This window comes from Coenobita brevimanus, chromosome 21, assembly GCF_032717465.1.
Source record: "Coenobita brevimanus isolate Jiangsu-jjx chromosome 21, ASM3271746v2, whole genome shotgun sequence".
In the NCBI taxonomy this organism is placed as follows: domain Eukaryota; kingdom Metazoa; phylum Arthropoda; class Malacostraca; order Decapoda; family Coenobitidae; genus Coenobita; species Coenobita brevimanus.
In genome coordinates this window covers 32,841,107-32,863,995 of record NC_136974.1, presented here as the reverse complement: position 1 = coordinate 32,863,995, position 22,889 = coordinate 32,841,107, and the positions used below count along the sequence as shown (strand labels likewise).

Genomic DNA, 22,889 nt, shown 5'->3' with positions numbered 1-22,889 from the left:
TCTAAGTGCATGGCGAAAACAACTTGTATGGTTCCCCCCCCCCCAAATTTTGGGGAATTCCAGGCACAGCACATTGCGAAAGATACTTGTATATTTGTCCTGTTTCTTTCTCTCTCTCTCTCTCTTTCTTTGTTAGTAACATGCAAGGGTATGACGGGAACCACACAGGAATTTGCCCTGTACCATTTTTCCCATTTTTCAGTCTTACAGTGGACCTCCCGGTGCATGGCTAATATTCCATGTGTGTTTTACGCCGTTTTCCTTAGTCTTAGTTGCCCTTTCTTTATTGCATTTTATTTATTTACGTATGGAAAGATTGTGGAGCCATATCAACAATAGGGTGAAAATATAGGCCAAGTTAAGGAGGAAAGACTAAAGTGGCGAAGAGAGTGAAATTTAAAAGCAGGGCCTCGGTCAAGTGACATCAGTCATTTTTTTTTCTCCCGTAAAGACTTCATAAAAAAAGGAAGACATATAATTTCCGTTTTTTCTTTCTTTTTCCCTTCCATGACTTAAGAAATTTGCAGAACACGTGTGAAAAAATCGGAGAGTCGCACCGTAATTCTGTCTCCTAAACCGTAAAATATTAGTAAGAAGATAGAGAAAATATAAACGCAACACATCATACTCAAAAGGTCACGTGAGTCTTGTGATTCCCATTCTTTTCTCCTTTTTCCCAAACCTTTTAAAAATTACAGAGATTTGGAGAAAAGAGTCCAGGGAGCCGCACTGTAACTCACTCTGCTACCTGGATGGATACAAAAAAAAAAGTAAAAAAGAGGGAGGGAGCAAAACCGAATATTGAACCTCCAGTGATACCCTTTCAATCTCGCCTGCAGATTTTCCATTTTCTTTCTTTTTTCTTTTTTTTTCCCCTTTTCCTTCGCCTCTTCACTATCAGGACATGTAATTTTCTAAGTCCTTTACTAAGATGACGTATTTAATATTATTGATGTTACTACAAGACGATTTTTTTGGTAGCAAGGGGATTCATAGGGTCGATTTTATGACGAATATTTTTTTCTTGCTTTCTTCAGGCGATTTTACTCATCTTGGGTTAGATTTGTGGAATAATAAAAGTTAGATGTACCCTCAAAAATGTCTTCACTGCAAGAACTCTCCCCGAACCTATAAAAAAAAGACCGAAATAAAAGTAAAGAAAATCAAGATAAAAGTAAAACAAAATCGATAAAAGCAAAATAAAAGAATCGAGATACAAGTAGATAAATAAAAAAATAAATGTCACCAGTCTGAAGAGGTTACAGGACATTGTTTCTGAGTCTCCAGTTCGAATTCCTTCTCCTAAGCAGAATAAAATCGACTGGATATATCAGTTCTGAAAAGAGGTCAGGGTAATGAAGAGGTTAATCAAAATTTTACAAGGGCCAAAAGCTTGATGATGATTGAGTCACGTGAGGACTGGATACAGAGGTAGTTTAAATGTAATTCAGTTTTTCTATAAATTATCAAGGAACGAGAACAAACGTTTTGATCATATCTTTTGTGTGTATTATCAGGAAGCTGCAATTATCACCATTTTATTCATAATGTATCTTTTTTTGTATATTACCTTCAGGAAGCGAGAATTTTTATCATTTTAATCACAATTCAGTTTTCTTTAAACTATCAACAAGCATTTTATTTCCATTTCACTGTTTTTCGTCAGTGTTCAATTTTAGCACAAAGGCGGCTTTGGTTTACCCGTATAGATCTGGCCAGTGTTCTATTCTTACATTTCTCGAAGCACAGTAGGAACAAAAAGAGAACGACAAGAATAGGAAAGAAAGCATGGTACATTCCAATATACCTGGTCTCATAATACTGAAATTGGGTATATTGAAATGAAGGGAAGCGCTAAGTAAAGTAAAACCAATTAAATAAAGCCAAGTACCCCTTCCCAGTGCAAGGAAGAAGTAGAATAAGGGAAAATAATAACGTAAAAAAGGGAAAAAAATAGATGGATTGAGAATGGAATGGAATAGAGTAAAATGTAGTGTAAAATGGGTGGATAAAATAAAGCAGACTCGAGAAGAATTGAACGAAATACAGAATCAGAGTAGAATGGATTAAAGGAGAACTAAAAACAATAAAGCGATATAGGAGAGAGTGATATGAGTATTCCCTCCCTTTCCCATCCCATCCCCCCCCTACCTTCTCCCCACCCTCACCCTCACTCCTCTTCCCCACCCCAGCTTGCAGTGACGTGAGGTGTGATGTAGGATGGTGTACCCTGTGTATTCCTGGACTATACGGTTAACACACACACACACACACACACACACACACACACACACACACACACACACACAAGAATAGAAACCAGACCAAACCAAACCAGACCTATACAATCCGAACCGACGCACAACCACGCCCAAACTCAACCACAAATATTACTAACAATTCCAACATCAGGTAACATTAAATAGCTCGCATAAAAAGTAGCCTAGATTAAAATAAGGAACAGAGATAGAGTGGATTGTGACGCCTTTCGTACCGTGCGTAGTTGCTGTGACGTGGGGTGTGACGTAGGATGACGGGCCTTGCGTATTCCTGGCTTGTACGGTAAAAAGATATTCCGTCCCCGCCTGTAATCCCGTCACCATCACCCCTCTCGTAGCCCCACCGCCTACCTCCACCACCTGGCGAAGAGATGGAGAGTGAGGACGGGAGAGATGGAAAGACAGATTGAGAGGGATGGAGGATGAGGACGGGAGAGAGAGAGATACAGAAGGAGAGGTATAGAGAGACAGAGACATAGAGCAAGGACGGGAGAGATGGTGAGTGGGAGATGGAGGTTGAAAGAGGAATATAAAAATACACCAACGGACTGAAGGGGTATGAAACCAGTAACATTCAGATTTCCTCCTCCCCTCTTCCTCTTTCCTCCCCTCTTCGTGTCCATTCCCCCTCTCTGCTCCCCCTCCTCCTTCCTAGTATATCCCTTTATCTACTCTAGCTTGTTGTATCTACCAGCTCTAGGCTTTCAGCTCAGAAATCCCATCCTCTCTCGTATTCTTTCTCCCTTTCTCTGTGTATAAGTTCGTCTGTCTGTATAGCTATCGTTCATTCAATTTATTTTTCTTTCTGTCTGTGTATCTATTTATGTATCTCTCTATCTACATATATCTATCCATTGAATATCTGTCTGTCTGTATATCATTCTGTTTATCTATTTGTTTATGTCTATCAGTCAGTCAGTCAGTCTGTCTACCTGTCAATCTATTGATTAGCAGTCTACCTATCATTCTGTTTTTCTTTATCTGTATCTATCTATCCATTATCTACCTCTCCTTGTCCGTCTCTACCTCTCTGCCAGTCTGTCAGTGTACTACTGTATATTATCTGTGTTTATCTGTGCGTATCTATCTGTCAGGCAAACTGTGTGTCATTATCTGTTGTGTTCCAACCCACCACCCTAACTACTCTCCATTTCCTCATTTCTAAATAACCACCAACACCCTTCTCACCTTCCTGTCTAACCTAACCTAATCTGACGTAATTAAACCCAACTCACGCACCCCCAGCCTCTCACACATGTCCTGTCTCCAAAACGCCCTCTCTCATTCCCTCTCTTATCCCAATCTACACTTCACTCTGCTTCTCAAACTCCCTCTCTCATTCCCTCCCTTCTTCTGCCAATCTACTGTACATCTCTCCCTGCCTCTCAAAATCCCTCTCTCATTCCCTCCCTTCTTCTCCCAGTCTGCAATTCTCCCTGCCTCTCAAACTCCCTCTCTCATTCCCTCCATTCTTCTCCCAGTCTGCACTTCTCCCTGCCTCTCAGACTCCCTCTCTCATTCCCTCCCTTCTTTTCCTAGTCTACACTTCTGCCCACTTTGACCGCAATGTCCACAACAACTCTCTTGATCCCCATTTCCAAACTTCCTTCTAATTTCCCTCATGATACTTCTGTTTCCCGTCCCCTCCATTGCACACTCAGACATCCCCTTTATTACCAACTTTCCAGCGCATTTCCCTCTTCACCCTTGCCACTTAGCACTTAGGTTGAATGTGAATGCGTTGTTTGTATGTGTTCACGTGAATTCGATCTGTGTTCTTTCCCCTCGAGTTACCCCTTGTGTTTTCCTTCTTTCCTCCCCTTTCCCACTGTCTGTGCCTCCTCTTACTTCATCTTATTGTGTTTTCCCCTCCTTCCCTCTCTCTCCCTCTTCTTATTCCTCTTACTTCATCTTGATTTCTTTTTCACTCCTTCCCTCTCTTACCGTCATCTTTACTTCTTTCCCCCTTGCTTCTTCTTACCTCATTCATCTTTCCACTCAAATCTCATCCCTCCATTCACCCTGCCTTTTTCTCCCCCTCCTCCTGCTCCCTTCTTCACCTGCCTTCCTTTTCTCCTTTCTCTTTTCTTTCTCGCATCTTCTTGTCCTTATCTCCTTCCTCATCCGTCTACTTTCTATTCCCTCTTCCTTTACTCACTCACTCTCTATTTTTCTTTCCTCCTCATCCCTTTGTTTCTTCCCTCTTATTCATCTTCCACTTCGTTTTTGTCAGTCTCCATTTCTTCACATCTACAAATAGCCTCAGTTCATCAGATAATCTTCCTTTATGTCCATCGTGTCTTAGGAAATCTGCCATCATCTTACCGTTTCTTCATTGTTTTGTATATATTCTGAATGCCTGTCTTGCTTTACATGACTATCAGTAAAGCTATATATCACTTTTTTTAGTTGCTTTCCTTCCTAGCCATCATTCCTTCTTCATATTATCCTCTTTATCTGTTCCTGTTCTGTTGGTACTGATTTCTTTCTCCCTGACTTATCTTCATTTCTACATCCTTCGTCAACTTACACCCCTACTTTCCAACACACCTGTCTGTCATCTTGTCCACCGCTTTGCCTATTCCCATACCTGCCTACCATTCACACCGACCTCCATTCCTTCCTCTTAGTTACATCCCTACCTACCTACGTACTTACCTACGTATTTACCTACAGCCTACCTACCTTCCTACATCCCAGTTTGTCAGCATGCCTACCTCCCTATCATTTACACTAACTTTCACCTCTCTCTCTCTCGCATAATCATCTTCCTTCCTACCTACTTACCTACCTATCTACCAACCTGCGTACCTCCATTCTTATCTACCGACTTACCTACCTCCCTTCCTGTCCACCTACCTGCCAACGTACCTCCCTTCCAGCCTTCCTATCTACCTACCTTCTTTCCTGTCCACGTGCCTACCTCCCCCCACTGCCTGCCTGCCTGCCTACATACTTGCCTTCTCCCCTGCCTCACTTGGTATTCAAGCGAACCTGCCTCTCCTCCCTGAAGCGCACCGTGTACCCCTTAGGCATGCCTTATTCTTACCTACCTGCCAGCCTCTGCCTACCCACCTGTCTACCTCTTTACCTACCTACCTACCTATCAACCGTCAACTAAGTGATTACCCACCGTGTCTGCCCCACTGTATACATACCTTTCGCCTGCCTTCCTCCCTATCTACATTACCTCCCCTAGCTACCTACCTACCTACCTACCAACCAACCAGTGTGCTTCACTACTTTCCTCCCTCTCTGCCTGCTGCCCTGCCTGCCTGCCTGCCTGCTTACCTACTTATGTACTTCACTTCCTACCTCCCTCCCTACCTGCTTACATACATGCCATTTACCCTGCTTACCTTCCTCCTTCTCTGCCTGCCAACATACCTGCCTTTCCCCTGCCTCACCTGGTATTCGAGCGAGCCTGCCGCCCTGAACCGCACCGTGTACCCCTTCGGCATCCCCCCTTCGTAGTTAGGCGTCCACCCCAGCGTCACGGAGGAGGCGCTGACGTTCACAACCTAGGGAGGGAGTGGGGTGGATGAGACAGGTGGATGAAGAGAAGTGGAATACAGGTGGATATAGAGCGGTAAAGGTAGATAAAGATTCAGTAAGCGCAGGCTAAGTGAAGGTAGGCAGATGGAAATAGAGGTAGGTGGGGAGAGGTGGATGACTTAGATGGATGAACAGAAGTGGAGTACAGGAAGATATGTAGAGTGGTAAAGGTAGATAAAGGTACAGTAAGAGTAGCTTAAGTAGAGGTAAGAAAATGGAGATAGAGATAGGTGGGTAGAGGTGGATGGATGAGGTGGAAGATTAGACTGGATAAGTTAGGTGGATGAGTAAGCTGTGTGAGTAGAGGAGGAGCAAGATTGATGGGTAAAAGTGGATAATTAGGGGATGGGTAAACCTAGAGGTGGATGGAGACTCACAGAGGGGTAGGTGGATAGAAGTGGATGAGTACTGGTGGATGAGTGAGATGGTTAAACTCAGTGGATGGAAACTAGTAGAAGAGTTGATGGGTAGGAAGAGGGGTGGAGAAGAGAGGAATAAATGGGTAGGTGGGGATAAGTAGATGATAGAGTGGGTGATGTGAGAATAGGGAGTGTCAAAAAATGATGGGTAAGGTGAGATAGCTAGTTTGAGAGAATATGTGATGTGAAAAAATTGACTTAGAGAGAGAGAGAGAGAGAGAGAGAGAGTGGGTAGTGTTAGAGAAGGGTATGGTGTGAGATAGCAGGTGGATTGAGAAAGTGAGCGGTGTAAGTGAGTGAACGCAGAAAATGGTTGGTATAAGAGACAGGAGAATACTAATTGAAGTATATGCATGCTATGCTCATACTACCGCCAGAGAGGATAGAGAGTTAATGCAAATAGCCCATGCCTTAAGTAATATTAAACCAAGCCTCACCGTGAGATTTAGGGGTGGATGAGGGCGTGTGGGTGGACTGAGGACGTATACGATGGTGGTGGTGCCGAGTGTATTGGTGGCAGTGCAGTGATAATTTCCGTAGTCCCCCCTCATCACCTGCCTCACCTCCATTACAGACGACCACATCACTAGGTTGTCTGTTAACTGTGGGAGGAAGATTTAGTGTGGGTGTGTCTACGTTTAGTGATTATTTGTGCCTCGTTTTCCTTCGTTTAGTACATTCAACACCCATTTTATTTATCTGGTGTACACCTGTCATACCACCGCCTCACTTCATACACCGACGAACACATCACCGGTTTGACTGTCAGCTATATTAGGGAGGAAAATTTTGTATTCATTTGACTTTCTGTAGGGCAATTTAGGGTTTGTTTTCCTTCATTTAGTACATTCAGCACCCATTTTAAATTTTAGTTGCCCTAGTTACCTTCCATCACCTGCCTCATCTCCACATCACCAGATTGTTTGTTACCTGTAGGGAAGAACAGAGATTTAGTGTTATTTTCGTCCATTTAGTATATTCAGCACCCATTTCTTGCTTATTGCGTATTCGGACATGTTGCTACTGGTATCCTAGGCTGTTCTGAATGTAAACCCAGTAAAATGTAGACTAAAGTAGCACAGTAATGGAAAGTAAAAGAAGCTTTGGGTATCTGAATGTGATTTAATTAAACTGACATGGGACGTGAGGGAATGTGTGTGGGTGGAGCTTGAGGGGAAACTTAACCGTGGAGGAGGAAGTGTTACTGGGACTCGAGGACATCTGAGTGAGAGACTTCAGGGAACTAATTGGAGGTTAAAGGAGATTGAACGCTCCTCCGGGGAATCCAAGTCTGCCTTCAGGTCACCCGGATAGGATTTCATAGAATCTGAGGGACTTAAATTGTCGATGGATTTGCTGTTACCTGACAATTGTATGTGAAGTGCATTTATATGAGGGGAAAAAAAAATACTTGTTGATGGTTAGGCTTGTGAGATGGAGCCAGGATTCCTAAATGATGTCTGATTGATTTTCTTGGCGGTTGTTGTTCGTATGTTGCTGGTAGCTCTTCCAGTTTCGCACATTCTCATTCCATATTACTAGATTCTTCCTCGTCGTTCTCATAAGGTGGGGAAGTTTGCCCACGTCTTCACTGTATCTACTGTCTTTCGACCTTCTATAAATGATGTCCCACCGCTTTTCTCCTTGATGGGTCATATTAAAGAGAGAGAATCATTTATGGGCAGAGAAACATACGAAGTCTTTCACAACTTTGTAATATTTTCCAGCAGAGGAAAATGAGAAACAGAGAGCATGAGGTATTAATCGATCTCCTACTTATTCCCAAAGCACCTGTAGTTGTAGAAATATAGACTGATGCAGTATAAGAGATGGAGAAGTAAAACTGATTATAGTATATTGAACGATGTGTACCGGTACGTCAGTGGCGCGAATCCTAAGAACGCCCGAGGAACACCTGCGGAACACCTGTGGAACACGTCGATTACAGGAATTCTTGCAGAACTAACCTCATGACCCGTAGAACACCTGTAGGTACTCAGAACACCTGTGGAAAACTTACGAACACTTCAGACACGAAAATCCAATGACCTACTGACCTTGGGGTAGTGAACGATGTATTTTTCAGTGGTGTGTATCTGGGTACCGTCTTGTCTCGTCCACATGAAGCTGGGCTGTGGAGCGGCCTTCACCCTACACGTCAGCCGCCCACTCCCGCCCACAGCTGCCCACGATGTCTTACGCCCACCCCCACCTTCGTCAGCTTCTCTTGCGGGCTCTGTCAGGCAAAAGGCGTGAAAAAAGGGGTTGATTTTTATGGCTTACTAAATCTGTCAGGAAACTAGGAATAATGGCACGACTAGATTGTACAGAGGTTTAGAGATATAACTAGATTATCTTTGGTTTAGGTGTAGGGTTAGATTTTCGTGGGTTTGGGGAAATGGCTAGATTTAATGGGTTTTGAAACGAGGCTGGATTTTCATTGGGTTCAGGATATGGTAGGATTGGTTTTGAAATGCGACTAGAAATTTTGTTGCCTTGGAGACCTGCCAGACAACATAGGTGGAGGACATTATGAACTTTGAGAATCCCCTCTTTCCCTTCTCCCTCTCCCCTCTTTCCTCCCTCCCTCTTCCCCTACCTCTCCTTCCTCCCCTCCGTACCCTCCCTTTCTACCCTCCTCTTCTCCTGACTCCACCCTCTCTGCCTCCTTTCTTTCCCGCATCTCATACTCACGCGTCACTATAAACTTGGATACCACAGGCGGGGCAGTGTTGACTTTATTGGAGGCGTGGCACAGATACATTCCCGTGTCCCCCCACTGGGCCTCCTCCACCACCAGCTGTACCACGCCCACACCTGTAGCAAGGGGCGGGGCAGAGCTGTGGCAGAGAAAGAGAGAGAAGAGTCGATTAGTTCATGTAGTATACACACATTACATTTTGAGATGCACAGAATTTTTACGATCAGAAGTTCATCGCTGATTCTCTGCATTATGTGTGTGTGTGTGTGTGTGTGTGTGTGTGAGAGAGAGAGAGAGAGAGAGAGAGAGAGTGTATACACAGTAGGTTTTCTGGTATTATGCATGTAAAATAAGATGTAAAGGAATTGTTGTGGGATGTTTTAAAGAGAGAGAGAGACGGCCAGACAGAGACAGAGAAACACATATTTCAGATGGGACTGCACATAATGAATTTCAATATTTTTTTAGTCAAATCTTTATGCATAAATTGTTAGCTTTTCAAAGGAACTATTACATCATATATAAGTAGAACATTGGTGCATAAAAAGTTAGCTAATTAGGCTAAGTGTATGTATGTTGCCATGAGTTAGACAGATAAATAGTCCTGTCAAAAATACCTAAATTTACCTCTGAGGTTATTTTGTTAAGAAGTTAATTAGATTCCCAGATATGAATGCTTTTATATTTATGATTCACATTCACCCAGGACAAATTTATTCTGTGTGTGTGTGTGTGTGTGTGTGTGTGTGTGTGTGTGTGTGTGTGTGTGTGTGTGTGTGTGTGTGTGTGTGTGTGTGTGTGTCCTTATCATGTGCCTCCCTCACGCCCCGATAGTCCTCAACCGACCCATCCCTGCCAGCCTTCAGATAAGCCACTGCCCGATAAGCACTCCACTGATAACACCCTCTGTGGAAAGATGAGGGGAGAAAAAATGAAAGGGTGACATAGAGAGAGAGAGAAAGAGAGATTGACTGACTGAGGATTGTCTCTGTATAATATGAACTGATTAGCTGAGAAATGTACGAGAGAGAGAGAGAGAGAGAGAGAGAGAGAGAGAGAGAGAGAGAGAGAGACTGAAGATTAATGCCTCTTAAAAAAAAAAATTAACTGAAAAACTGAAACATAAACTGACTGGGTAACTAGAATATTGACTGGTACGCCGACGGTCCGACCAGTTAATTAAATAAGTGGGAAAAAATGGACTGGATTTGGGTGTGATTGATTTCTTATTTATTTCTTACTTAGTTAATAGAATAACGAATGATTTATCGAGTGCCAAAATGAATGATAAATGAGTACCTTAACTTTCCCCTCAACAAATCACGAAGCAAAAATACAAAAGAAATTTTATAACCTGAATGGAGTGAAGGATTGACTGATTTCTCTCTGACTTACTGAGGGTTTCTTTGGTATATTGACTGACTTACTGACTGCCAGACTGAAGCTTGACTGATTTACCAAGAATCTTTTAAACAAGGAAGAAAATACAGAAAATTGGGCTTCAGTTAGTGGTTGGTTGTTTACTGACCTACTGAGGACTTGGTGACCCATTTGATAAATATTTTGATGAAAACCTGAATGACTGGAAAAAAAAAAAAAACACGTGAATTAAAAACTAGAAGACTAATATCCCTCTTATCACATAACGAAGAAAAGAATCACATAACGGTGGCTGTGGAAAAGAATCACATAACGGTGGCTGTGGAAAAGGATCACATAACGAAGACTGTGGAAAAGAATCACATAGCGGAGATCTGTGGAAGAGAATCACGTAACGGTGGCTGTGGAAAAGAATCACATAACGAAGACTGTGGAAAAGAATCACATAACGGAGATCTGTGGAAAAGAACCACATAACGGAGATCTGTGGAAAAGAATCACATAACGGAGACTGTGGAAAAGAATCAATATCGCATTTATCATATAACAGCGACTGAAGCGAAAATTGATGAGAGGATAGAGGAGAAAAATGTTGCCTGAATTTATGGTCTGCCTTTGGGATTTATGGCTGTTAATGGCGATTAGGGGATTTACGAGTCTGGCTCTGTTTAAATGGCCCTCGGAGGCACACCTGTGTTAAGAAGTTTCAAGGCTGCAGGTGGCCACACGGTAAATCAGTTATCGTCAAGAATTAAGGCGACTTTTACTTAGCAATTTCGTTATTTTTATCACTTTTTTGTCATGAGGCGAATCTGTTCTACTTTTATTTATTTTTTTATTTATTTACTTTCACCAGGTAAGTCTATTCTTCTCTTGTTTATTTCGATTTAATGTTTTGTCACCTGTCGAGTCTCGTCTAGTTATGGAACACTGCTTGTATCCGGCTGACTTTTTTTTTCTTTTTATTTTCTCCGCTTACATTTCCTGTTGTCACATCATTTTATTCAGCTTAAGCCTCGTATTGAACTACTTAATTGAGGCTTTATTTAACCCTTGTGGCCCCTGAAGTCTTTATTCCTAGCTCAGTAAAATCTTCAGGAGTTGGCAAGAGTCTGCTGAGAAAAAAGGCGTCCCCAGACTCGTTGGGTTAATAATGGGCCGTGCCTCCGTTGATTCCGTAGCACATCGTACACAGCGACTTATTTTAGGAAGCACATTTCCTAGTTTCTCGTTTGCCGTTTGGAGGATAGTCTTTTCTATACTGAGATAAAGAAATGAACGTGTAATCGCCCGCATACGCACTGTGTATCTATCTGTCTGTCTATCTGCCTCTTTGTGTGTGTGTGTGTGTGTGTGTGTGTGTGTGTGTGTGTGTGTGTGTGTGTGTGTGTGTGTTTATGAGCAGGTAAATAGAAAGACATACAAAGATGCATTGAGAGATATGAACAGGTTGATAGACAGACAGAGGCAGAAAAATAGATACCGGTAGACACAGGTAAATGTACAGACGAACAGACTACAGAGACAGACAGGCAGACAGATAGGTAGGCATAAATATACAAGTAGATAGATAGATCAAAATACAAAACCAAGAAAAAAGAAAGTCTGACAGTAGGCATCAAGGGAGCACTCAGCAAATGGGCCACACATCCATTCCCTAGTCACTCACCTCAAAAAAAAAAAAAAAAAAAAAAAAAGAAACAAAAAAAAAGCTTCACCATTCCTCGTTGTGAAATTCGTTCAAAATTATTCTAAGTCTCGCAGGAGCAAAATTAATTTACTATTTATGCGTCTCAGTGTAGTAGGTGGTTATTAATATGTTTAGAACGATTATGTCTTTGATTTATTTTTGCTAGTTACACACGATTGTTTTGCTAGTAACACACGATATTTTTCTAGCTTCCGAGAGCCCCTTAGCACAGAAGGGGTTAAGGGAGGGTATGTCTAACCCCTCCAGGTCAAGTTACTAAAATAATAATAATAATAATAATAATAACAACAACAATAATGACAGCAAGCATAACAAGTGACAAGCATTCTCTCTCTCTCTCTCTCTCTCTCTCTCTCTCTTCATATTCCATTTTTTTTTTCCCAGTTGCTTTCGTCCCCTTCACCCCAGACTAAATCAATCTAGCGTTCTTCACTTCGCCTCTCCACTTCCTTCTCCTCAGCGTGACCCTTAATGACCTGTGAGTGTTCGCTATGCAGACTCAATTAAGATGCACCGCCACACCAACACATCTCCCTCACGGTCAGATGTTTTTGTAAAGCCACCTCTGATGACCTCTTGGCTTTACCTTGACTTCAGCACCAGGTATGACGCTCGTTCTGTTTCATGTTTTTTTTCTTTATCTTGGCCTCTGCTGCACCTTGACACCCTTTCTGTTTATTGTATTTATTTATATATTAATGCTACACTCAAGAGATATAATTCTTGTTAGCTGAGATCCTGAATCGTGGAAAAGAGAAAGTTTCCATCTACCTGTTTTTTTTTTTTTTTTTCTGCCCTTACTGTACTATTTTTACTCAAACTTGGCCCAAAACTGTCATCTCTCCATTTTGAAAGTTGAGGTGTTATAATAGATTAACACTAAAATATGATGCTGGTCACGAAGCGGTGCTGTGGAGAGGACGTAGAGCTATACTGTTGTCTCTTTCTACAGTTGGAGTTTATGAAATAAACTGCAAGAAGACGAAATTCTGGATCAAGTTAAGGTGAAAGAATTACACTACAAAGTAAACTCTATCCAGCTTAGCATAGAGTACTCGTAGCGAAGGACTTTCTAATATCTTTTGCGTCCTTATTAATATCTTTTGCGTCTTCTTTCTTATAGGGGGAATATTAGTTATGCGAAGCTTATAAATACAGCATCTGTAAGGCATGGAAATATTATGTAATAGTTGGAAATTGTAGTACTTGATTGACACAAACCATTACGTAAAGTGTTATATCGACGTTTACCCGTCAGAAAATTGGAGTAAACAAGAGACAGAAAAAAAAAGAGTTGTAGAGATTGAGTTTTGAGACAGAAAAAATAGGTGAAAAAATTGTAGTGGTTGAATTAGAGACAGAAAAAATATCGCTCTAGCAGGTGAAATTGCGAAATGTTGACAAGGAAGCTCAGTCTTGTTTTGGATCCCTCGAAACACCTGCAGATAATAATGGCGAGTCTCTGCACACCTGGTCTGTCTGAAACATTGTGAATTATGTAACTAGGTAGGCTGTTGGATTTCCGTCAGTGAAGGAGTTGAGAACGATTATTTTATTGTTAAAATTAATCATAGGTTTGGTATAGTGAAGTGCATGCATTACTCACACACACACCCATGCTAACACATGAGCTCAGTTATGCACACTCACACGCACTCACAATCACACACCCATATTCACACCCACACCCACACATCCACACCCACAACCGCCACATCCTCTCCCCACACCAATGAACACACATTGAACAGAAATATCAACACGAGCACAATCACACAAACTCCATCCACCCACAGCCTCTCTCACTCTCCCTCTCCCATCCACACCCACGCTCACTCTCCCCCACCCACTCACTCTCCCCGATTCATCACGACCTCCTTTATTTTTCCTCCTGCAGGGGAATAATAGACCCCAAATTGAGTGGCAATAAAGGAAGGAAAAAGTATATTGTGCCTGTCAGTAGGGGGCTGAGGGTTTCTGGGGCTTCCTTTTAATTACGCAAGGGGGCTTTTTTGGGGGGGTGGGATTGTTTGAAAGAGGGGAGGGAGGGAGGGGAGTTATGAATTCATAGGACAAGTGCCGTTTGTTATTTAGCGAAACTTGTGAATGTGAAAAGGATGGAGGGCGTGTTGGAATTTTGATGTTGAAGTATTTTTGTTATCATGCCTTGAGTGCTTAAAATTGTGTGAATTTTTGGGATTAGTGGAGTATAGTTATTATATGTGAATTTATTTGTTTATTTATTGATGTGTACAGGTTCGAGTGCTTGTGAAAATTTTGGATTCATGCTGGATTTTATATAATTACATTTTTTTTCTTTTTTCCCAATTATATGGATTGTTTGAGGGGGTGCGTTAGAAATAGGAGAATTGGGTTTAGTTATAAATGTGGAATGTCTGGATATAAAAGAAAAATATTTGTTGCAGTTTGTGTGTGTGTGTGTGTGTGTGTGTGTGTGTTTATCTGTTTTCTTTGCTCATTTCCCTGAAGCGATTGAAAATGTGTTAATATAATCTAGGAAGAAGATGGGTAGTTAGGATGTGGAATGTTTGGATTTGAGAGAGTTACGAGTGCTTGTTGAAACCTCGGAATGTGAACAGCTTTTGAGTAATGTATTAATAATGTGTTTCTTCCATAAAAGTGCAGGGGCTAATTGAGAGGGGAGTTACAGGTGGATGGAATATGTGGGGTTAATTAGGAGGTGAAATGCCTGATTATGAGAAGGTCAGGTTATTATAGTTTGAGATGTGGAGAGATTTGAAATATTTGATTATGTTTTTTTCCTTATGATATATGTTTGAAAGACAGGAATGATCGTAACTGTATTTTTTCAGTCTCCCTCTGACGCTTTCACGCGGTGGCACAGATATAACCGGGCGATGGAACTGCCCGGTTATACTACTACTACTGTTACTACTAGTCTCCCTCTCCCCTCTGTTTTCTTTCTCCTTCTTCCCCTCATCGACATCCCCTCTCGCCTTCCCCTTCCGCTCTCTCTTCTTTCCTTCGCCTCTCTTCATGACCCCTTCCACCCTTGCATAATTTCTTTTAATTGTCCCTCATTAGGTCCTCCTGTCTTCGTTTCATCTTCCTCTCTTCCCTCTCCTCCTTCCTCTTCCTTTCAACCTCCTCCCTTCTGATCTTCCTCTCTCCTCCCCTTTCTTTCGTTCCACTTGCTTCCTCTCTCCTCATTTTACTTTCTTTTTTCTTCCTTTCATTTTATCTGTCATCATTCAGTTTCATCTTGCAGTCAACCTCCTGCCTTTTATGTCTTCTTTTTTTGCCTCCTCATTCATCTTTCTACTTCTCTCGCGCCTCATCTTTCTTTCTGCGACCTCACCGCTCCTTTCCTCCTCCCATCTCACCTTCTTTCATATTTCCTCTCTCTTCATCTCTCCTCATCCTGTCTGTCTCTTCCTTCCCTTCATCTTTCCCTCCATCATCCTCTCAGTTTCTCCTCATTCACTTCTACTTCATCTTTTTTCATAATTTTGATCCACATGTTATTTTTTCATCCTCATTTTTTTAAATATATATTTTTATTTTTGGGGGGGCATTCTTTTTGGGTTACATCTCATCTTTTCAATTATAGATTTGATTTCTCTTTTTATTCACCACCAAAATTATCTGTCTTCTTTGCACCTCTCTCTCTCTCTCTCTCTCTCTCTCTCTCTCTCTCTCTCTCTCTCTCTCTCCCCATCATTATCTCTGGCTACATTCCTTTTATCCCTAACAGATTGCCCTCCATTATTCCTATTATTTTATATATTATATATATATATATTTTTTTTTTTCACCATCTGTTCCCCTCATATCCACTAGCTTCATTTCCTTCTCCACAACATCCCATTCTCCCCTACTGAGTCTCCCCTCTCTCTTCACCCCTCACATTTTTTGCTGCTACGCCCTCTCATTTGTTTCTCCCCCTCTCCATTCTCAGTCTCTTCCCACCACCCACTCATACTCTCTCTTTCTCTCTCTCTCTCTCTCTCTCTCTCTCTCTCTCTCTCTCTCTCCTTTCCATCTCCTTTCTCGTTCTCCCCACTTTTTGACTCCTCCCATCTCTCTCATTTTTCCCGGCCTGACCCTTCTCCCTCCCTCCCCTCTTTTTGTCTCCCCTCCCATCTCTCCTCTCTCTCTCTCTCTCTCTCTCTCCCCTCTCCCCTCAAACAAGCAGTACCTTTGAGGCCAGCGGGTTGATTGCTTTTCCTGACCAGACACCCACACTCCAACTAACTCAATTTTTTTCTTTTTTTAATATTCAGCCATGTTGTTTTTAAATATCCCTTCCTGTGTCTGTGCCTTTGTCTGTGCTTCCCTTCTTTGTAATTTGTGCACCAGCCTGGGATTTCATCTGTTAAAGCCAGTTTCTTTATTTTTCTCGTGACCTTTCTGTATTTTTCATCTTCTTTGTATCTCCTTTATTTTTTGTCTTGCTGCCTGTGCTTTATTTTTTCCCGTGTTTTTGTTATTATTTTTTTTTAAATTTTTGCTTTTCAGTTTAAATGTTTGTGTGGTATGTAGTTGTGTATCGTTCAGACTTGCATTTGGTTTGGGCTAATGTGTAAGACGAATAGGAGACTGTGTGATTGAGTGACGTTGTTCTCTCTCTCTCTCTCTCTCTCTCTCTCTCTCACATATTACTTCATCAGTTTCTAATTCATCTCGGCTAAAGAAAGTTAGAGCTTTTGTTTCTATTACCGTGGAATATGTACATTGCCTGATGGGGAAATTTACGCACTTAGGTAGATTTATTATTATTATTATTATTATTATTATTATTATTCCTTGGAAAAAATATATATAGTGGAATACCATCGGAGTAACGGGACGAACTTACGTGGGAAGTTCTCATTCATATCCATGAAATAACCTAGGAGTTAAGGCGCGCGCACACACACACACACACACACACACACACACACACACACACACACACACACACACACACACACACACACACACACACACACACACACACACACACACACACAGGCTGAATCTTGCGTAACAGTATAGGGCGAGTAGCCGAAAACTATACCATCCTGCATCATAAATCTGCGTTAAAATTATCATTGAATAATTTAGAATCGATATGTAAGTTAGTTTTGTGCCTAGATGTATGTGTCCTAATAACAAATCCAGGTCATGTATAACAGGCTGATAACCTCTCTAGCCATTTAAGATTATATTAAAAAGCATAACTAGGTCAGGGCATATACACATTTGCTAGTTACTTTCAGGCTGCTCGTAACACCAATTCCATTTCAAGGGTAATTACAAAACAAAATTAAGGTTATATAACTCGCTTACCCCCCCCCCCCGTTTCCCCTCTCCCTCCCATCCTTTCATCCCCTCCTTCCCTCCCCACTTTCCCCTTCTTCCCTTTCCATTTTCCTCCCGACCTTTCCACCTTTTTGCAGCCTCTCCCCTCCCCTCTCCATGCCTCTCCGCCATCTCTTCTCCCCCTTCGCAGCTTCCCTCCCCCCCACCTTTCCGACCTTACTCCCCATACTCACTACTCTTCCAGCTCCCCTCCCCCACCTTCATCTCCCCTCCGCCATGTTTCCCCTCTTTTCCTTTTCCCTTGTCCATTCTCCCCTCTTCTGCCCACACCCTCCCCTTCCCATCATCCACCCCCCTTTTCTCTTCTCCATCCCTCCCCCGCTTCACCCTCCCCCTCACATATACCCTCCTCCACCTGTTTTTCCCTCTCCATTCCCCTTTCACTCTCCCCATCCCTTGCTCTACTTATTCTCCTTTCTGTCTTCCATTTCACATTCTTTGTTTCCCCTGTCCTTTGTTTTCCTTCTCATCCCCCTCTTTCCAGTGTCTCTTCTCCGCCCCCTCCTACAACCTTTCCCCTCTCCAGCCTCCGTTCCCCTCTTCTCTTCCCCATCCCCCAGTTCTTCCGTTCTCCGCAAATCCTTCCCCCTCTACATACTCGTCCCTTTTTTCCGTTCTTATCCCCACACTTTCCTCTGTTTCTCCTCCATCGCCTTTCACTAACCCTCTTCTATTCCGTTTCTACGTTCTCTAAACCTCGTTCCTTTCTCCCCCATGCCATCCCCCTCTCTCCCCCTCCTGTCTCTCCGCATCCCACCAAATGTTTGTTTGTTACTCTTCTCCCCTTCCTCCCTTTCACCCAACCCCCTGCCCCCCTTTTTTTTTTTACCTCTTCTCCTCTTTTCAACTTGTGTTCCTACTTCCAGTCCTCGTTCCTCTTCATCCCCTCGTCCCTCTCCCCTCCGTCCCCCACTCATTCCTTCTCCCCTTCTCCATCTTCACCTTAACCACCTCCTCCCCTCCCCTGTCCTACCACTCCTTCCCTGTTTTCATTTCTCCCCCCCTTTAACCCTCCTCCCTTCTTCTCTCTCCCTTTCCCTCCATTCCACACACACACTTTATCCCCCCATTCCCCCTTTCCCTCCCCTTCCACTTCTCCCCCCATTCCCCCTTCCCCTCCCCTTCCACTTCTCCCCCCATTCCCCCTTTCCCTCCCCTTCCACTTCTCTTCCCATTCCCCCTTCCCCTCCCCTTCCTTTTCTCCCCTCTCCCCTCTCCGTGCCCCCTTCCCCTCCCCTTCCACTTCTTCCCCGTCCCTCTCCATTCCCCCTCACCGCCCCCCCTTTTCCCCCACCCCTGACCCAATATATAACTTCCCTCGTTAGTTATTGCGCAGCTTCACACTAACGCAATCATTACTTCCCCAGGTATTAGCCCAGGTATGACCTCCCCTAATTAAACACCAGGTCCCCCCCCCTCCTAATTGAACAGGTGCCAGAGCAATTGTACATTTTTTCAATATCTTTTTTTATACCCCCTTTTTTGGTTAATGCAGTTTTTATTTCCTCTTTTATGGCATTACATTCATTTCTGATTTTTTACATTGTTTTTTCTGATGGTTCTCGTACATAAAAGAGGTTTATTGGGTTTTATGAAGGCCCGTCTCTCTCTCTCTCTCTCTCTCTCTCTCTCTCTCTCTCAAAAAAAAAAAAAAAAAAAAAAATCTATGCCCAGAAGGTAAAACTTTGCCTCCTTAACCCACTAACAAAAATTAGTTCCATTTCAATAATATTTTTGCTCCATGAAATTTGATTCAGCAGAGAGAGGGAGAGAGAGAGAGAGAATGCACAAGGCCACAGGAGAATAGGAAGCCAAGTCACAACATCAGTCTGTTGTCCAGGGAAAGAGGGGAGTGAGGGGAAATAAAGAGGGGAGTGGGGGGAAAACAGAGGGGAAGAGAAAAGAGAATAAATAGGAATAAATAGGAGAGGGGTGAGAAAAAAGAGGGGAGAGTGGGGTGAGAATGAAGAGGGGAGAATGGGATAAGGATGAAGAGCGACAGGGGGGAAAATACAGAAAGGGGAGAATAAAGAGGGATGTAGAGAGGGAGATGATTTCAGTGGAATGGGAAAGTGGACAGTAAAGGGCGGAAGAGGGAAGAGAAGAAAAAGGGGAAGAGGAAAAGGAGAAAAGGAAGAAAAAAGAGTGAGGAGAGAAGTAAAACGAGAGGGGAGAGAATAAAGAGGGGAAGAGGGAAGAGATTAAAGAGAGGGAGGGAGAAAAAAAGAGAGAGCGAGAGAGAGAGGGGATAGAGAGGGAATAGTGATTGATGAATGAGAAAAAAAGAAACGATACGAGAGCAGAATATTAAACAAGGACGAAATAACATAGAACATACAAGAACGTGTTGATAATGAATGGGAACAGAATAACAGAACAGTCAACAAGTCTTTCCTATATGGTGCAAATCGCCTAGAGGTAGCAAAAATTAACAGAAGTGAGATCATTGTAGAGTTAAGAATTGTTCCATTTTATCACCGTAATCTGTGTTTCACCGTAACCAAGCCCTTTATCACCGTAACCAGTTCCTCTATCACAGTAACTCCGCCCGTTATCACCGTAATACTACCTCCGTAATTGTTCCTTTTATCACAACAGTACATGTCACCATAACCTATCCCATCATCACCGTAACCAATCCCACTGTCATGTCACCGTAATCAGTCACCGTATTCTGCCTCACTCACCTGTTTCGTGATGGAGGTGCCCTTGTCCAGGTGAGGGTCGGGGAGGGGTTACCTGTGGCAGAACACTCCACCCTCCCCCTCGCTCCCTCACTCACTATCACCTGCTCTTCGGCGCGGATGTCCTCTGGCCCGTCTATTGTCGTGGAGAGATGGAGAGAGATTGGTTAGGAGACTGGCAAGGAGATTGGCTTAAGACCCAGACACAGATAGGTGAGGAGATAGGTGGATTAAGATGAAAGACAGAGGCAGATAGAGACAGAGAGACTGGTGCGCATACTGGTTAAACTAATTAATAAACATAGATTGACAGACGTTAATTAAATAAGGTGATTGATTGGAGAGAGAGAGAGAGAGAGAGAGAGAGAGAGAGATGAAGGGAGGGGAGAGGAGGGAGGAAGTGAGAGGGCAGGCTGAGGTTATCTTTAAATAAAATACCTTGCTACTAAACCCTATCAAGACAGCATAAAATCTCAGCTAATATATTTGCACTACCGCCTGATTATTTTATTCAGATTAAAGAAGTGTTGTCTAATAGGTTAATAAAGCTGAAAGAGAGATGGCGGATGCTCAGGACAATCTAGAAGTTAGGGTTGTGGTGCTGTCTGGCAATAGTTCTCACACACTCCATGGACATGCACTCATCTTTCCTTCTGTATTCCTCTTTCTTTTCCTCTCATAACTTCCTAGGATGCATTATTCCCTCGATCCTGAACTTATACTCTCGAATTAACTAGACTCAGAATAGAGAGAATGAAGAAAGCATAGTTAGTATTTTTTTAACATTATTATTTACTCGTATTGAGGTGTGATGATCGCACCTGTTTAGCCTACGAGTTGGCATCGCTAACCTCGAGCGAGCAGACCACATACAGTTCCCGGTTTTGACGATATGTTTTTTTCGCGTTTCCATTTATGGCATGTACTTTTGCGGTTCTCACATCAGTTCATGATCTGAAAACATACAAATACTGTATTTATATCAGTCGTCAACGTCTAAGGTATCTTTTTCTTCCGTACGTAATATTTCGAATGTGGAATATTTGCGTGGTTAAATGGGAGGTATCAGGTGCATAAGTGGGGTGATGTAGGGAGCCGGCTGAAACCTACTCAGGGTCTCAGTTTATGTGCTGCTGTTCGGGGATGTGCGTGCGCGTGCATTGAGTGGTGTTCCTTGTTCCGTATTCGTTCTCGCGATTCATGGAGCAGCCGATGATGCTGAATGTGTAGTGTGAATGGGATTGCTTGTTTCATCTTTCGCATAGACTCATTCGGCTGTCAGGCACTTTCAGCCTGACTAGTGTATATTAATGAAGAAATGCGAGTACTGTATAACCAGACCAGTGTATGTTAAGCGAAGAAATACAAGCAAGAAGAGTACATAACTAGACTACAGTGTATATTGAACGAAGTACTAACAGGAGAACTTTACAACTAGACAGCACAGAGTGTCAAAGTGAAGAAAAGATTCACGGGAAACATGGCATTATAACCAGACTGCACTGAATATTGAAAAGTACGAAAAACATAATTTCATATAACTCCAGTGAACATGGAAAGTGAATATGAACAAAAATTGCGAAAACCGAATTGCTGTGAAAATTAAGAGTGAAGGTAACTGGGGGAAAAAAAAATAATCGTGGGTACAGCAAATTCCTCCAAAGACAGTTATCTGTGAATTGGAAACGGTGCCTGTTAGATACGATCCTTGGTGGTTATGGAGACATTCGTGGATTAGTAACAAGCACTGAACCGTAACAAGCTGATTAGTGATGATCACGGGCGTGTATCAACTCGGACTGCGTGCTAAGGTAAGTTATAATTAGTGTGAAGTTAGTGTAGTTAGTGTTTAGTTAGTTTAGGGGATAGGAAATGATTTTGCTACGTAACTGCCATTATCATACGTTTGTGCACAAATCACATTAACTTATTAACATTTCCATTAATTATGGTCCTTGCGTCGCGGTTCTAGAACAGTACTACTTATTATATTTGAAATGGATGCATGGTGTGTGAATAAAGAAAAACAGCGCTTGTTACGATAGTTGTTATAATACTGGAAAGTGTAGGCGTGTAGAGGAAACCTGGTGTTGAATGTCCGTGCGTTGAGGGTAAATTTAAGCTAGTATCCCATTAAGTACCCAGGCGTAGAGTAAATTTAAGCTTTAAATGTCCAGCCACAGAGAGTAAAGTTAGTCTTAATGCCCAGTGTAAACATAAACAAGGAGCCTTGTAAATGCCCAGACGTAGAGACTAAACATAAGCCAGTAGCCTGTTAAATGTCCAGGCGTAGGGAGTAGAATTAAGTAGTTTTAAACGTCCCAGGGTAGAGGGTAACCGTGAGATAGTAGTAAATGCCTAGGTGAAGAGGAACATTTAACTCTTTTAGAACGATGACTTTTCTCTCTCTCTCTCTCTCTCTCTCTCTCTCTCTCTCTCTTTTTTTTTTATATTCCTGCGGCCACTAGACACTTTTTATTCAACTATAAAAGGAATATCTGGTAGTAAAGGAGTTTCATGAGGCGATATCCAGCTCCTTCCGGTCCAAAAGACTTTACTAAGCTGAATAAAGCTGTTTAGAAGAACCAGGAATGAAACTGAGAAGTGATGAGGGGTTAAGCTGAGGGTTCGACTTCTTTTGGCCAATTAAGCCTAACTGTTAAGCCTCCAGACATGTGATATATCTTTTGAATTTGTCAGAAAATAAGTGAATAAAAGTAAAGAGATAAAACCAGAGGAGAAACACAGGCTGGAAAATAAACACGAGTCATTTACATGTGAAAACACGACTGCCCTCACATACACAGCCCATGC

At 42.4% G+C, this 22,889-nt stretch overlaps 1 protein-coding gene across 1 annotated transcript in view; it reads right to left on the bottom strand.

Moving 5' to 3' along the window:
* The window catches only part of LOC145392144 (nephrin-like), a 236,979-nt gene that overhangs the window by 16,304 nt on the left and 197,786 nt on the right, over window positions 1-22,889 (bottom strand). The window contains exons 15-20 of the mRNA XM_080266596.1: window positions 20,079-20,211; window positions 8,948-9,093; window positions 8,311-8,489; window positions 6,691-6,855; window positions 5,687-5,800; window positions 2,495-2,639 (exon numbers count right to left, since the gene is read on the bottom strand). Of these exons, the coding sequence (XP_080122722.1) occupies window positions 2,495-2,639; window positions 5,687-5,800; window positions 6,691-6,855; window positions 8,311-8,489; window positions 8,948-9,093; window positions 20,079-20,211 (882 nt within the window). The remainder of the gene's footprint in view (window positions 1-2,494; window positions 2,640-5,686; window positions 5,801-6,690; window positions 6,856-8,310; window positions 8,490-8,947; window positions 9,094-20,078; window positions 20,212-22,889) is intronic.